Source organism: Danio rerio, chromosome 12 (assembly GCF_052040795.2).
Source record: "Danio rerio strain M-AB ecotype USA chromosome 12, GRCz13ab, whole genome shotgun sequence".
Taxonomy (NCBI): Eukaryota; Metazoa; Chordata; class Actinopteri; order Cypriniformes; family Danionidae; genus Danio; species Danio rerio.
Genome location: NC_141032.1, coordinates 25,519,373 through 25,535,000, shown reverse-complemented (window position 1 = coordinate 25,535,000; position 15,628 = coordinate 25,519,373). Strand labels below are relative to the sequence as shown.

The following is a 15,628-nucleotide window of genomic DNA, read 5'->3' as shown; positions in this document are numbered from 1 at the left end:
TGTGTGTGTGTGTGTGTGTGTGTGTGTGTGTGTGTGTGTGTGTGTGTGTGTGTGTGTGTGTGTGTGTGTGTGTGTGTGTGTGTTTAGTGAGTTTAGTGTGGCAGGCTAGTGTATTTCATCTGGGTTGTTGGATTGAAGACAGAGTCTGTTGGGACAGAGTGAACCTGTGAATGAGGGAAATGTTCATGTCATCAGTGTGAAGACCGGTGTTTTACATTGGACTAAATCAGATGTAAGAGTCAGAGGCATGTTTGAATGTTCCTGAAAAACAGATTAATTAAAGTATGCAGTTTATACAAGCTTCAAAGCTTCAAATAATACCAATAACATTTTTTGGACGTACATATTGATATTTCAGGGCAGGGAGAGGGGATATAATTTTTTAATAATAAGGCTCAAATGGTAGTGGATTGTCTGCTTGTACTTATTTAAAAGTACTTGTTTGAGCAGCTCAAATGGAGGATGATTTTTTTCCCCTGTTCCTGGAAATTCCAAAAAATAAAGAAGATTTGACTCATCGAGTTCATCTGACCTCTCTTTACAGGGCTATATTGTTCAATGTTTTTGATCTGTTCATTGTGTAACTATGCAGAAAAATAACTAAAGATGACCACTTCTCTAAGGTCATTAATTTGCAGTTGCTAACTTATAAGTTAAGTTATATATTATATGAAATTATAATGCAATTATAATTATAACGCACAAATATAAAAAAACATAATTTCATAAATTTTTAATTGACGACATGGTGGCTCAGTGGTTAGCACTGTGGCCTCACAGCAAGAAGGCCGCTGGTTCAAGTCCGGGCCTGGTCAGTTGGCATTTCTGTGTGGAGTATGCATGTTTGCGTGGGTTTTCTCTGTGTGCTCCGGTTTCCCCCACAGTCTAAAGACATGCAGTATAGGTGAATTGAATAAGCTGGAATAAATTGGAAGGGCATACGCTGTTTAAAACATATGCTGGATAACTTTTCAGTTCATTCCACTGTGGCGACCCCTGATGAACAAAGGGAGTAAGCTGAGAGAAAATGAATGAATGAAAAAAACTTTTTAATTCTTTAAACTGATTCAATTTAGTTAATTTTAGCATCAGCTTGGTGTGTTACAGCCTTAAATTGGAGAAGTGAGCATAAACTATTAAGAATAGAATACAGATAAAGGATAGGGACATATCCCACCATTCTCAGCAGTGTTGTATATTTGAATATATTTAAAATATATTTGGTCTACTTTATATGCATGTCCTTTGTGTGTATTTTTTTGTTTTGTACTTTTATCTGCATCTCATGACCCCACAAACACTCTTTGATTGTTTACCTGAGAAAATGCTGGATAAAATAAGGAAACTGTATAGGTCAAGTTCAGGGTTAGTAGTTACATTCCCAAATTGTTATAATTACTGCATTGCATGTACATAGTAAACTGTACTGTTAAATAAAAACTACTTTTTTATTTAAATCGAAATTTGAAATCTGAAACATCCCACATTGATTTTGCCCTTAGATAAGGAAAAATGTGGCGGCACATTAATACCTTGACACTTTAATAATGTTTATACTGTGATATTTTTAGTGTAGGTGTAACACTTCCTTGTGTAAATTGTTTATTTTAAAACTAAAGAGTAGCTCTGGTCATCTAGAAAAATACTTTTTTATGTGTCTGTCTCTTCTGGAGAAGGCGTTAGACAGAAGAAATGTCATTAAAAATGTCATTAAATGTCATTAAAATCATTCATTTCAAGTTTGCTTAAAACAACAGCACCATTCAATCTAATCTGCAAACATGTGTTTAGTGTTGGGTAAACAATATTGGACCCTGCAGGACAATATCTATATTCATCTCATTTTCATTTCCTTATGAACATAGTTTTTTTTTTTGTTTGTTTACGTTTCATCATATACTGTCTCTAGAAATATTGTTAGATTGTTGATAGTCAGGTGCATCAGAGATACAGGGTTTTATTTGATTTTGTTGATTTTTTTTTCCCCTGACATTATAAAGCACTTTGATCAGCAACGGTGATTTTAAAATGTGCTATAAACAGTAAATTAAAATAATGTTGAAACCTCACATCATACAATTTAAGTGTGTATATCTTATTATTTTTATTTTTTAACCTATTTTTAACAAGGGATCACAAACAAATATTTGCAGTTACGTTTAATAATAAATAAAAACCTGAACTCACTAAACACATGACTTGCTCCCTGTTTGTTTCCTCCTCTCTCTCTCTCTCTCTCTCTCTCTCTCTCTCTCTCTCTCTCTCTCTCTCTCTCTCTCTCTCTCTCTCTCCATCTGTTCTGCTTTAGCCACATGTTGAGTGTTGTTCTGGAGCTTGATCCCATGTCATAAAACAGACACTTTTCTTCTCCTCTCTGTCTTGTCTCTTCTCTTTCTTTTTTAAAATATCTCTGGCACATTACTGGAGAATGGTTTTATATTGAAAATGTGAGGGAGAAAAGGAGCAAAAGAAAAGAAAAAGTGTTTCCAGCTGCATTTGACACACAGCATTGTTAAAAGCAGTGCAGTAATGAGTCTCTGAATGCCGTCATTCTTTCGATATAGCTCGTTCTTTGAGAGCAGAGGTGTGAAATATCTGAAATGGCTGAGAACTTCATTGCCTTCTGTCCATCCATCTGCCATAAAGTGTCCTCGCCCCTTGGAAACTCACAGCAATCCTAGCGGGATACTCTTAATAATCCTAAAAATCTAATCAAATGAAAGATGACAATTTGATTGGTCCTGGTTTGGATTCAGTTTTCCTTCTGGCAATTCTCTAACAAACAACATTGCCAAAGAGAGTTGTAGTGAAATAGTGGCGGTAATCAATTTAAAAGCAGCTTTATTTGTCAGTAGGAGGTAGTAATCTAAAGCAGACCTCTAAAGCTCCATGATTTATACTATAGGATTCAAGCAGATGCTTGGAGTATCAAGGCCGGAGTGATTAGCCAACGCGAGTAGCTGCACAAAATCAGTCAAACGACTACTGTTTGTCTTACTGTGCGTTTCTCTCATTGCAGAGTTTGTTGTCTGTTCACGACACTGTGGCCAAGAAGAGTTACGATCCAGAGCTTCCTCCCCTGCCAGATGACATTGATGATGAAGAAGACTCTGTCAAGATCATTCGACTGGTCAAGAATAAAGAGCCTTTGGTGAGACGGCTTCCTTCTCACACACACTTACAAACACATGCACATTCCCACATGCTGTCAAAGCCAAACACACATGGGCTGCCATAATTCAAGCGCACGTAGTGGAAAACACTCTTGTGAACATGAAGCACATAAATAAACACGCACTCGCGCGACAGTGTTAGTGATGTGTTTGGCTCGCGCTCGCTGTTCACCCTTATCGTTTAGTTCCTGAGTGACCACATATCCTCCGCTTAAACATGACACAAGCCACATTCCTCATTACCTTGCAGACCCTCGCACGCTCTGCGTCCAGCGGTCTCCTGCGGCGTGTAGATGTATGTGTCTGTTGCTCTTTCACTTGTGTGTCGTTCACGGCTCTCTCCAAGTCAGATTTCTGGCCAGCGTTCGCTCTTCCATTTCGTCTAATGTCTCTGCGAGCTGTCAGAATGGAGACCTCTGTTTACTCGTATAGTCATCAGCTGTTTGGCATCAGCCTAGAGGCTGTACTGTACTTGAATGTGTCAATGAATGAGCACTGACATCCATTGGCGTTCATGGGTTGGGAGAATCCCAGAGTGACATGTTAGATCTTCTTGTGTTTGTTTGAGCAGTTGTTGGATGGTTTGCTAGTGTATTGGATTTATTTTATAACAAAACAACATGTATGCTGTATTCCTTAACCTGTCTGACAGACGGGGGCTAAAAGTAGCTTTTCGCCATACCCACCTATGTCCTGTGAGTGCCAAACAGAATCTGTTGACACTTTTTTTTTTTTTTTTTTTTTTTTTTTTGCTTCAGATGAAATATCTTAAGATTTCTACTGGATATCGCAGTCATACATAAACATACATACATTTGCACTGCTCAACTGTAATGTTCAGATGGGATGATTTACATGGAGAACATGCAATGATTACAAAGCCTTTGCTTTTATAACAAATATTCAAAATGGATTTTGTTTTTACAGATAATTAGGCCTTCTTTTTTTTTCGTTTATAATGAAATTTTGACTGTTTTTTCAGGAAAAAGTGTGGATTTCTGCAGTAAGATTTGCAATGAAAATTTTATTCAATGCAATGGAAGTTCAAGTTTGTGTATAGCGCTTTTTACAATAATTATTGTTTCAAAGCAGCTTTACATAAGGTGCACAATATTGCATTATAATCAATTTAAGTTGCAAACTAACATAAGTTATTATATATGAACATGGTTAACCTACAGTTTTATAGCATATAAGTGATGTCTTTGGGTTTATGTTTAATGAAGTTTCGTTGAAGTCCTCAATGGCTGGCATCATCTCTTCTTAGGTCTTGGATCACATAATTTGCACTGCACAATCTCTAGAGGCCTTGGGATGGGCATCCCCAGGTGGAAATAGAGAACAAAGAAAATATTTAGCGTAGCTGCTGTTCATAGTGTATTTAAACATATATTAAATGTTAATGCAAAAATGAAGTGCTATAAATAAAAATAGGAGTTGTAGAAACAAACATGTAAAGCTGTTACGAACCCCAGTTTTTAAGGCTCGTCTAAGGAAGGGGTTAGTAACATAAAAGGACACAGAACTCAAAAAAGTAGTACAGTTCTCTATTTATTCAGAGACCAGAAAATAAGTGTCCTATCAAAATAAAGTGGCAACAAAAATATAAATCCTTAATGAAACAATATTACTCAATCGAAACAATTACTTAAACAAACATACACAAAACATAAATAAAACATAGATAAACCATAGGTCAACAAAGAATTAAATAAACAGCAGCAACACCAGCATGACTCCTCAGCAGCGGCTGCACAAGACGCTCACAGAAGTCTCAGACCTTCATCAGGACAAAGTATGTAGAGATTCTCGACACGTACGGGTCATACTCTCAAGAGAGCAAAGTTTGGGAGGATCAGTCAGAGACGCGCTGGAAAACAAAGAGCCACCCCGACACACACTCAGCTTCCACTCATAAAGACGCCAGTCAAAATGAGCTGCAGGTGCAAGGTGGAGTTAGGTGGGAAAATCAATTAGTAATCAACTCCAAAGCAACACAATAATGATAATACTACTACTACTACTACTACTACTACTAATAATAATAATAATACAAATAATAATAAAAATAATAATAATAATAAGAAGAAGTAGTAGAAGAAGAAGAAAAATAAAGAATAAATCGAGACAAAAGTATTTAAGTATTTCTAACAAAATGCCTGGTGTATTAAGACAGGAGGAGTGTGTCCTACAGGTGGTTTGTCAAGCCCTTTTTTCTGCATAAAGCACACTCATGCATCACACCGTTTTGAGAAACATTGTGTGTATGCTTTTATAAATAGATAGGTCTTTAATTTAGTTTTAAACTGAGAGTGTGTGCGAACCTAGGACATTATTAGGAAGGCTATTCCAGAGTTTAGGAGCCATAAATGAAAAGGCTCGACCTGCTTTAGTAGACATTGCTATTGTGGGTACTACCAGAGGCCCTGAGTTTTGAGATCTTAAAGAACGGGTTGGATCGTAGTGAGAGAAAAGGTTGGTTTAATAAAAAGTAGCTAGATTGTTTAAAGCTTTATTGTTAAGATGCATTATTTTATAATCAATACAGAATTTATGGGCAGCCAGTGAAAGGAAAATACAATTGGGGTGATATGGTCATATTTTTCTGACCTGGTAAGAACTCTAACAAATAGAACAACTTGTTCGATAAACAGGGCTACACAGGCCTTTAATATATTACATCTACTAAAATATGTTGCCATATTTAAAAATATTTCCGAAATTGAGATAAAACGGTCTTATGATTTTGTACAATACTTTAACAAATAAGTTAATGTTGTTATGTTTTTGACACAATGCTGTGTTTTTGAACTTTTCACCAAAAAAATATTATTCTTTTATATTTTGTTATGTTTGTGAATGGAATTGGTTTTGAACATACTGTGGCAATGAATTGATAAATTGTCCATTCTTAAAGAAATTAGCATTTAAGAATCTTGCCACCTGCACACTTTATGTAAATTCAGGGCGTCCGTGGGATCTTAAAAAGTCTTAATGTCTTAAATTTGGAAAACTCTTCAATTCACTGAACTATAGTGCTGTTGGCTGTTACATCGTTTTAAACTGGTCTTAATTTTCCTATGTCCAAGTAAAGCCAAACCTCATCACAAATAATCAATTTTAAAACTTTTTTTGTTTAGATTGAAGTTTTATATTGCAAAAAATATTGTTGTTAGACAACAGTTGTTGTTGTTAGACATTTTTACAGCAAATTCTTCAAATTAAATTCCCTAATCATGGAAAGAAAACTTAAGCAACGCTTTTCTTTACATGATCTTCCGTTAATATAAAAACTATTTACAGACGTAACCAGATCATTAAAAAAAATACTTAGTGTTTAGCCCTGTATAAGTAAAAAAATTCACTTGTATTGGTTTTGAAAGGTTCTTAAAAAGGTCCTAAATTTGACTTAAAGAAACCTGCAGAAACCCTGAAATTTTATATTTGCTTTGGTTGTATAAAAAATATATTGTAGAATACTACATTATATGTATATTACAAGATGATGAAAAACAATAAACGTACATTCTATTCAAATAACGGTGCTAAAGTAAAAACACATTAGTTAAGAATGGCTCAACAAAATTGTTTAGTTAAGCTTGAAATAGGTGGTATATGTGGTGAATTAATGAACTCCAACATTCATATCAGATGTTGCAGAATTCAGATAGAGCAGCTGTAGTTGATCAACATGCGTTTTACAGTGAAACTGTGTGATGGAATTCATGTAGCGTATTTCCTTAAGTTAAATAAAATGCTAAATAAATCTCTCCTTTCCTCCCACTAAGCATAGGGCTTTAGTTTGTTGCAGTCTGACCTGTGGTCCATGTCCTCAGCAATTTTAGATGGCTGACCTCCGAAAAAACTCAGTTCACCTTTTTAACTGAAGACAAATCCTATGTATTTGTCACACCTAATTCAGTCCAATTACCGGGATTTTCACTGTAAACCTTTTTACAATTTGTTTCTGATTTGAACTCGTAATTTTATATATCAGGTGCAGACAGCTAATGCAGTCATTATGACAAAAGTAGTGCAAAGTTTAACTTTAATTTGCCTCTTTTTCTCTGGTGTGTGGTAGTTAGCAGGCCTTTGCCTCAGAGGATGATTCATTCGTTTGTATAATTGTGATTAGTTGAATGGGTAGGATTCGGTAGCGCTGATTAATTGCTATCATTTTTCAGACCATGACTTCATGCAATATTTTAGCGAGGGGAGTAATGAGGAGAAATTGGAGGGGGGTTTAAGACCTTGGACTTTGGGGATGGAACCCAAATCCTCAAATGCTCTACACTCTATTTGGTAACTTTAACCCGCTGATTTATTAGCAGCAATGGCAGGATGCTGAAATAATTGGGCTTGGATCAACGTACACGTGGGGTGGCGGCAACAGCTGAAGTGAGCTCAGTGGTGGATTTTATTGGAAGAATGTGTTGTTTTGGATAAGGTTACTGCAAGGTCTATAGGAAGGCGAAAGACTGTGTATTAGTGTGTGTTTATTGGATAGATAAAGTGCGTATGTTCTATCCAGATTTTCAGACTGAGTAATAGGAGAATAGTAGACAGAACAGACATTCGCCAGCGAGATGATTTGGCTGTAGATTGTGTGTGTGTGCACTCATTTCATCGCACGGCTTGTGTTTGTTGGCAAGCATCTGCACATCTAGGTGCTTATTGCACATTTAAGATGGAGCCTGCCCAACACAATTATTCATCCCTAACCATACAGTTTGTATTGTGATGTAGTAGTCCTCTTTAGTCTCCATGTCACTCATTCAGAAAACCACCTCCACCTTTCAAAATAAGGACTTCCTTTTGGCTTCCATAAAATTTGAACCGCTGAAAAGTTTTTACCATTTTGGTCACTATATTTTGTGTTTTTTTCCACACACTTAGAGGTCTGTTGCAGAACCCAAACTTCTTAGTTAGTAAGGAAAGATTTTTTTGCGACTTACTGTAATTATTACAAATTAGATTAGAAAGAAAAATTAAGATTTTAAAAACAAAACATTTAGGCTTGTATTTCTTTTAAAAATGTTTTATGACATCTGAGACATAAAAATTACATAATGAGTATTGCATAATGCCTGAATGACATCAAAGCAGTGGTGTCTAGTTCTTCTGCTGCACAAAAAGCCAACATCCTGGAGAGTTGAACCCAAACACAAATATAGCATGTTTACTTTTTTCAGCCCTCTTCAGCAATTGTACCGTGGCCAGCAAGACCAAAAGTAGAAAAAATTACATTTCAAAATCCATTTCTCTTATGCTTTTGCTTTCAGAAGTCACTATGATGTCTTTTTGGTGACATCAACCATGGTAAAGATGGCAGGAGGTGATTGTTTGGAAAGTCAACTTGTAAACTTGCTTTCAGTTGTGTATAATACTAGAAGTTGTTTAGCCACTGTTTCCTTGGTTACTATAAGAGCTTGTGCAGCGAACGCAGACGCGGTTTCGCGTCGTCCGCCTCAGTTTCGGCCCTTGTTTTGACTCTCGAGGCGTGTCCAAACGCCAGGTAACCACTATATAGTGAGCACGGTAGCATTAGTCGGCAGGAGAAGCACTTTAGCAGCATCTAGAACAGCAGCCTGTAAGTACATTTAAGATTTGTTTCAGTTGTTGTGTATGGTTTGAGGACTTGTTTCCAGCTGTTTGTGTAAAGTTGTAGGACATTTAAACTTGCTTTCAGTTGTGTATAATACTAGAAGTTGTTTAGCCACTGTTTCCTTGGTTACTATAAGAGCTTGTGCAGCGAACGCAGACGCGGTTTCGCGTCGTCCGCCTCAGTTTCGGCCCTTGTTTTGACTCGGGAGGCGTGTCCAAACGCCAGGTAACCACTATATAGTGAGCACGGTAGCATTAGTCGGCAGGAGAAGCACTTTAGCAGCATCTAGAACAGCAGCCTGTAAGTACATTTAAGATTTGTTTCAGTTGTTGTGTATGGTTTGAGGACTTGTTTCCAGCTGTTTGTGTAAAGTTGTAGGACATTTAAACTTGCTTTCAGTTGTGTATAATACTAGAAGTTGTTTAGCCACTGTTTCCTTGGTTACTATAAGAGCTTGTGCAGCGAACGCAGACGCGGTTTCGCGTCGTCCGCCTCAGTTTCGGCCCTTGTTTTGACTCGGGAGGCGTGTCCAAACGCCAGGTAACCACTATATAGTGAGCACGGTAGCATTAGTCGGCAGGAGAAGCACTTTAGCAGCATCTAGAACAGCAGCCTGTAAGTACATTTAAGATTTGTTTCAGTTGTTGTGTATGGTTTGAGGACTTGTTTCCAGCTGTTTGTGTAAAGTTGTAGGACATTTAAACTTGCTTTCAGTTGTGTATAATACTAGAAGTTGTTTAGCCACTGTTTCCTTGGTTACTATAAGAGCTTGTGCAGCGAACGCAGACGCGGTTTCGCGTCGTCCGCCTCAGTTTCGGCCCTTGTTTTGACTCGGGAGGCGTGTCCAAACGCCAGGTAACCACTATATAGTGAGCACGGTAGCATTAGTCGGCAGGAGAAGCACTTTAGCAGCATCTAGAACAGCAGCCTGTAAGTACATTTAAGATTTGTTTCAGTTGTTGTGTATGGTTTGAGGACTTGTTTCCAGCTGTTTGTGTAAAGTTGTAGGACATTTAAACTTGCTTTCAGTTGTGTATAATACTAGAAGTTGTTTAGCCACTGTTTCCTTGGTTACTATAAGAGCTTGTGCAGCGAACGCAGACGCGGTTTCGCGTCGTCCGCCTCAGTTTCGGCCCTTGTTTTGACTCGGGAGGCGTGTCCAAACGCCAGGTAACCACTATATAGTGAGCACGGTAGCATTAGTCGGCAGGAGAAGCACTTTAGCAGCATCTAGAACAGCAGCCTGTAAGTACATTTAAGATTTGTTTCAGTTGTTGTGTATGGTTTGAGGACTTGTTTCCAGCTGTTTGTGTAAAGTTGTAGGACATTTAAACTTGCTTTCAGTTGTGTATAATACTAGAAGTTGTTTAGCCACTGTTTCCTTGGTTACTATAAGAGCTTGTGCAGCGAACGCAGACGCGGTTTCGCATCGTCCGCCTCAGTTTCGGCCCTTGTTTTGACTCGGGAGGCGTGTCCAAACGCCAGGTAACCACTATATAGTGAGCACGGTAGCATTAGTCGGCAGGAGAAGCACTTTAGCAGCATCTAGAACAGCAGCCTGTAAGTACATTTAAGATTTGTTTCAGTTGTTGTGTATGGTTTGAGGACTTGTTTCCAGCTGTTTGTGTAAAGTTGTAGGACATTTAAACTTGCTTTCAGTTGTGTATAATACTAGAAGTTGTTTAGCCACTGTTTCCTTGGTTACTATAAGAGCTTGTGCAGCGAACGCAGACGCGGTTTCGCGTCGTCCGCCTCAGTTTCGGCCCTTGTTTTGACTCTCGAGGCGTGTCCAGCTGAATTCAATCAGCTAGTGCTTTGGGGGTTATATAAACAACTAGTTCACCGCGGCAGCGGTCGTGGCAGCCTCGTGTGAAGACCGCCTCGTGTGAAGACCGACGAGTGTAAAGACCATCGACTCTACCTGCGCGACTCCACCGAGCAAAGACACCGACAAAGCACTTGAGTACTTTACTGTATTGTTTTAACTTTACACTTATTTTTTTTGTTGTCAGTGCACTTTTATTATGTGTTTTCTAATTCCTGTTGTTACTAACACTCGCAAAACACGGGAGGTACGCTGCAGGCGTAATCCTCACAACCTTCGTTCAATACATGTATCTACTATTTCACAACTCTCTCTCTCCGTGGGCCTCTGGAATTGTCAATCAGCTGTTAACAAGGCTGATTTTATTACCTCCATAGCTACATATTCTGACTATAATCTCATGGCTCTAACTGAGACCTGGTTGAGGCCGGAGGACACTGCTACACATGCTACTCTTTCTGCTAATTTCTCTTTTTCCCACACTCCTCGTCAGACAGGGAGAGGGGGTGGGACTGGACTACTAATTTCCAAAGAATGGAAATTTACTCTGATACCGTCCCTGCCAACAATCAGCTCCTTTGAATTCCATGCAGTCACCATTATCCACCCCTTCTACATAAATGTGGTTGTCATCTACCGCCCACCAGGTAAATTAGGTCACTTCCTAGATGAACTGGATGTTCTTCTCTCATCTTTTTCTAATTTTGCCACTCCCTTATTGGTGCTAGGTGACTTCAACATTTACGTTGACAAACCGCAAGCTGCAGACTTTCAGACTTTGCTTGCCTCTTTTGACCTAAAAAGAGCACCTACTTCTGCTACCCACAAATCAGGTAATCAGCTAGACCTTATTTACACACGACACTGCTTCACTGATCAAACAATAGTAACTCCACTACAAATATCTGATCATTTCCTTCTGTCTCTCAACATCCACATTACTCCTGAGCCGCCACACACTCCAACACTGGTTACCTTTCGCAGAAACCTACGATCTCTCTCACCCAACAGACTATCCACCATTGTTTCAGACTCTCTTCCTCCATCTCGCAAACTCACTGCACTTGATTCGAACAGTGCCACTAATACACTCTGCTCCACACTAGCATCATGTCTAGACCGATTATGTCCTCTTGCATCCAGGCCAGCCCGTGCCAGTCCTCCTGCACCCTGGCTCTCAGATGCTCTCCGTGAGCATCGCTCAAAACTTCGGGCTGCAGAGAGAATTTGGCGGAAAACTAAAAATCCTGCACATCTCTTAACATACCAAACTCTTCTGTCCTCTTTCTCAGCTGAGGTTACTTCTGCAAAGCAGACGTATTACCGTCTGAAAATCAACAATGCCACTAATCCTCGCCTACTTTTTAAAACATTTTCCTCCCTCCTCTATCCTCCTCCTCCACCCGCATCCTCCACACTTACTACTGATGACTTTGCTACATTCTTCTGCACCAAAACTGCAAAAATCAGTGCTCAATTTGCTGCACCTACAACAAACACGCAAGATACAACACCAACACCACACACACTCACCTCTTTTTCTCAGCTCTCTGAGTCTGAGGTGTCCAAACTTGTGCTATCTAGCCATGCAACCACCTGTCCACTCGATCCCATTCCCTCTCATCTCTTGCAAGCCATCTCTCCTGCAGTCATACCAACACTGACTCACATAATTAACACATCTCTTGACTCTGGTTTATTCCCCACTACATTTAAGCAGGCTAGGGTAACCCCAATGCTAAAGAAACCCAACCTGGACCATACGCTACTTGAAAACTACAGACCAGTATCCCTGCTTCCATTCATGGCCAAGATTCTGGAGAAAGTAGTGTTCAATCAAGTCCTGGACTTTCTTACTCAAAACAATCTCATGGACAACAAGCAATCCGGCTTTAAGAAAGGCCACTCAACTGAGACTGCCCTGCTCTCGGTCGTGGAGGATCTCAGACTGGCTAAAGCAGACTCTAAATCATCAGTCCTTATTTTGCTGGACTTGTCAGCTGCTTTTGACACTGTCAACCACCAGATCCTGCTATCTACGCTCGAGTCACTGGGCGTTGCGGGCACTGTTATACAATGGTTCAGATCTTACCTCTCTGACAGGTCATTCAGGGTGTCTTGGAGGGGAGAGGTGTCCAACCTACAGCATCTAAACACTGGGGTACCTCAAGGCTCTGTTCTTGGGCCACTTCTCTTCTCCATCTACACATCATCTCTAGGACCAGTCATCCAGAGACATGGATTCTCCTACCACTGCTATGCTGATGACACCCAGCTATACCTCTCTTTTCATCCTGATGATCCCTCCGTTCCAGCTCGTATCTCAGCCTGCCTGTTGGATATTTCACACTGGATGAAAGATCATCATCTTCAGCTGAACCTCGCAAAAACGGAAATGCTTGTAGTTTCTGCCAACCCGACTCTACACCATAACTTTTCAATCCAGATGGATGGGGCAACCATTACTGCATCCAAAATGGTGAAAAGCCTTGGAGTAACGATTGATGACCAACTAAACTTCTCTGACCACATTTCTAGAACTGCTCGATCGTGCAGATTTGCACTCTATAACATCAGAAAGATCCGACCCTTCTTATCTGAACATGCAGCTCAACTCCTTGTTCAAGCTCTTGTTCTCTCCAAACTGGATTACTGCAACTCTCTACTAGCTGGGCTTCCAGCTAACTCTATCAAGCCTCTTCAACTGCTCCAGAATGCAGCAGCACGGGTTGTCTTCAATGAACCTAAACGAGCACATGTCACTCCGCTGCTAGTCCGTTTGCACTGGCTGCCAGTTGCTGCTCGCATCAAATTCAAAACTCTGATGTTTGCCTACAAAGTGACTTCTGGCCTAGCACCTTCTTATCTGCACTCACTTCTGCAGATCTATGTGCCCTCCAGAAACTTGCGTTCTGTGAATGAACGTCGCCTCGTGGTTCCATCCCAAAGAGGGAAAAAATCACTTTCGCGAACGCTCACGCTCAATCTGCCCAGTTGGTGGAATGAACTCCCTAACTGCATCAGAACAGCAGAGTCACTCGCTATTTTCAAGAAACGACTAAAAACTCAACTATTTAGTCTCCACTTCACTTCCTAATCTGCAATTGCCTCTTTGAATATCACACTAATTGTACAAAAAAAAAAAAAAAAAAAAAAAAAAAAAAAAAAAAAACTACTAACACTTCCCTTCTTAGACTTTACAGACCTGAAACTTGCCTTTAGTACTTATTCATTGTTGCTCTTAGTTGTGTAAATTGCTTCCTTGTCCTCATTTGTAAGTCGCTTTGGATAAAAGCGTCTGCTAAATGACTAAATGTAAATGTAAATGTAGTCTGACTCGCTTGTTTGTCAGAAAATTATCACTTAGGATGCAGAAATCTGTCCATGTAACATGGTGTAATCAAAGATGTTTACTAGAGAGTGCAAAAAAAGTCATTATACAAATAAATTTAACAAAGCATTTTGAGTTAATCAGTATTTAAAATGAATGACACCTAAATTGTTAAACTCATGTCATTAATCATAACCTTTACTTAAGCTTATCTGATTCTCAGTTCACAAAATACGGCATTTAAACGTACACTACCTGCCAAAAGTCTTGTCGTCGATCCCAGTTGTAAGAGCAACAAATAATACCTTGACTTCTAGTTGATCATTTAGAAATATGGCAGAAGGTAGATTTTTCTGATGAATCATCTGTTGAACTGCATCCCAATCATCACAAATACTGCAGAAGACCTATTGAAACCCACATGGACCCAAGATTCTTACAGAAATCAGTCAAGTTTGGTGAAGGAAAAATAATGGTTTGGGGTTACATTCATTGTAAGGGCATGCGAGAGATCTGCAGGGTGGATGGCAACATCAACAGCCTGAGGTATCAAAACATTTGTGCTGCCCATTACATTACAAACCATAGAAGAGGGTAAATTCTTCCACTGGAGAGTGCTCCTCCTCATACTTCAGCCTCCACATCAAAGTTCCTGAAAGCAAAGAAGATCAAGGTGCTCCAGGATTGGCCAGACCAGTCACCAGATATGAACATTATTGAGCATGTCTGGGGTAAGATGGAGGAAGAGACAATGAAGATGAATCCAAATGATCTTAACAGACAGAATGATCTTAACAGACAGAACTCTGGGAGTCCTGCAAAAACACTTTCTTTGCTGTTCCAGGTGATTTTATTTATAAGTTATCCGAGTCATTGCAGAGATGTATTGATGCAGTCCTCCAAGCTCATGATAGTGGAACACAATATAAAATATTTTTCCACTGCACCATGACTTTATATTCTATACTGTACATTATTTCTGTTAAGTGATCAGACTTTCGTCTTAAAGTCAGACCTGACTGTCCTAATTAAATAATTAAAAATCAAGGCATGATCATATTTTATTTTTGTAAAATAAGTTTATTCTAGAGGCCTTTTCCTTTCATATAAGCCATTTCTGATACCAAATGATTAACTTGAAGTCAAGTAATTATTTGTAGTTCCTAAAACTTGAATAGGCAACAAGACTTTAGTCAGGTAGTGTACTCATCTCTGTTTTCCTGTTCAATTAAACACCGCAAAGTTGAGAGGTTTAAATATATATATATATATATATATATATACACAGTTGAAGTCAGAATTATTAGCCCCCTTTTGATTTGATTTGATTTTTTTAAATATTTCCCAAATGATTTTTAACAGAGCAAGGAAATTTTCGCAGTATGTCTGATAATATTTTTTCTTCTGGAGAAAGTCTTATTTGTTTTATTTCAGCTAGAATAAAAGCAGTTATTAATTTTTTTTAAACAATTTTTTGGACAAAATTATTAGCCCCTTTAAACTAATTTTTTTTCGATAATCTACAGAACAAACCATCATTATACAATAACTTGCCTAATTACCCTAACGTGCCTAGTTCACCTTATTAACCTAGTTAAGCCTTTAAATGTCACTTGAAGCTGTACAGACGTGTCTTGAAAAATATCAAGTAAAATATTTTTTACTGTCATCATGTCAAAGATAAAATAAATCCG

General features: G+C 38.8%; 1 protein-coding gene across 15 annotated transcripts in view; it reads left to right on the top strand.

Moving 5' to 3' along the window:
- The window catches only part of mpp7a (MAGUK p55 scaffold protein 7a), a 192,619-nt gene that overhangs the window by 89,197 nt on the left and 87,794 nt on the right, over nucleotides 1–15,628 (top strand). For all 15 annotated transcript variants that reach the window (XR_015503259.2, XR_015503264.2, XR_015503265.2 and 12 more), the window contains 1 exon segment: nucleotides 3,020–3,151. Coding sequence is in view for 5 of the 15 variants with exons in the window: in XM_087274601.2 (XP_087130727.1) it covers nucleotides 3,020–3,151 (132 nt within the window). In the remaining 10 variants the exon portion in view is untranslated.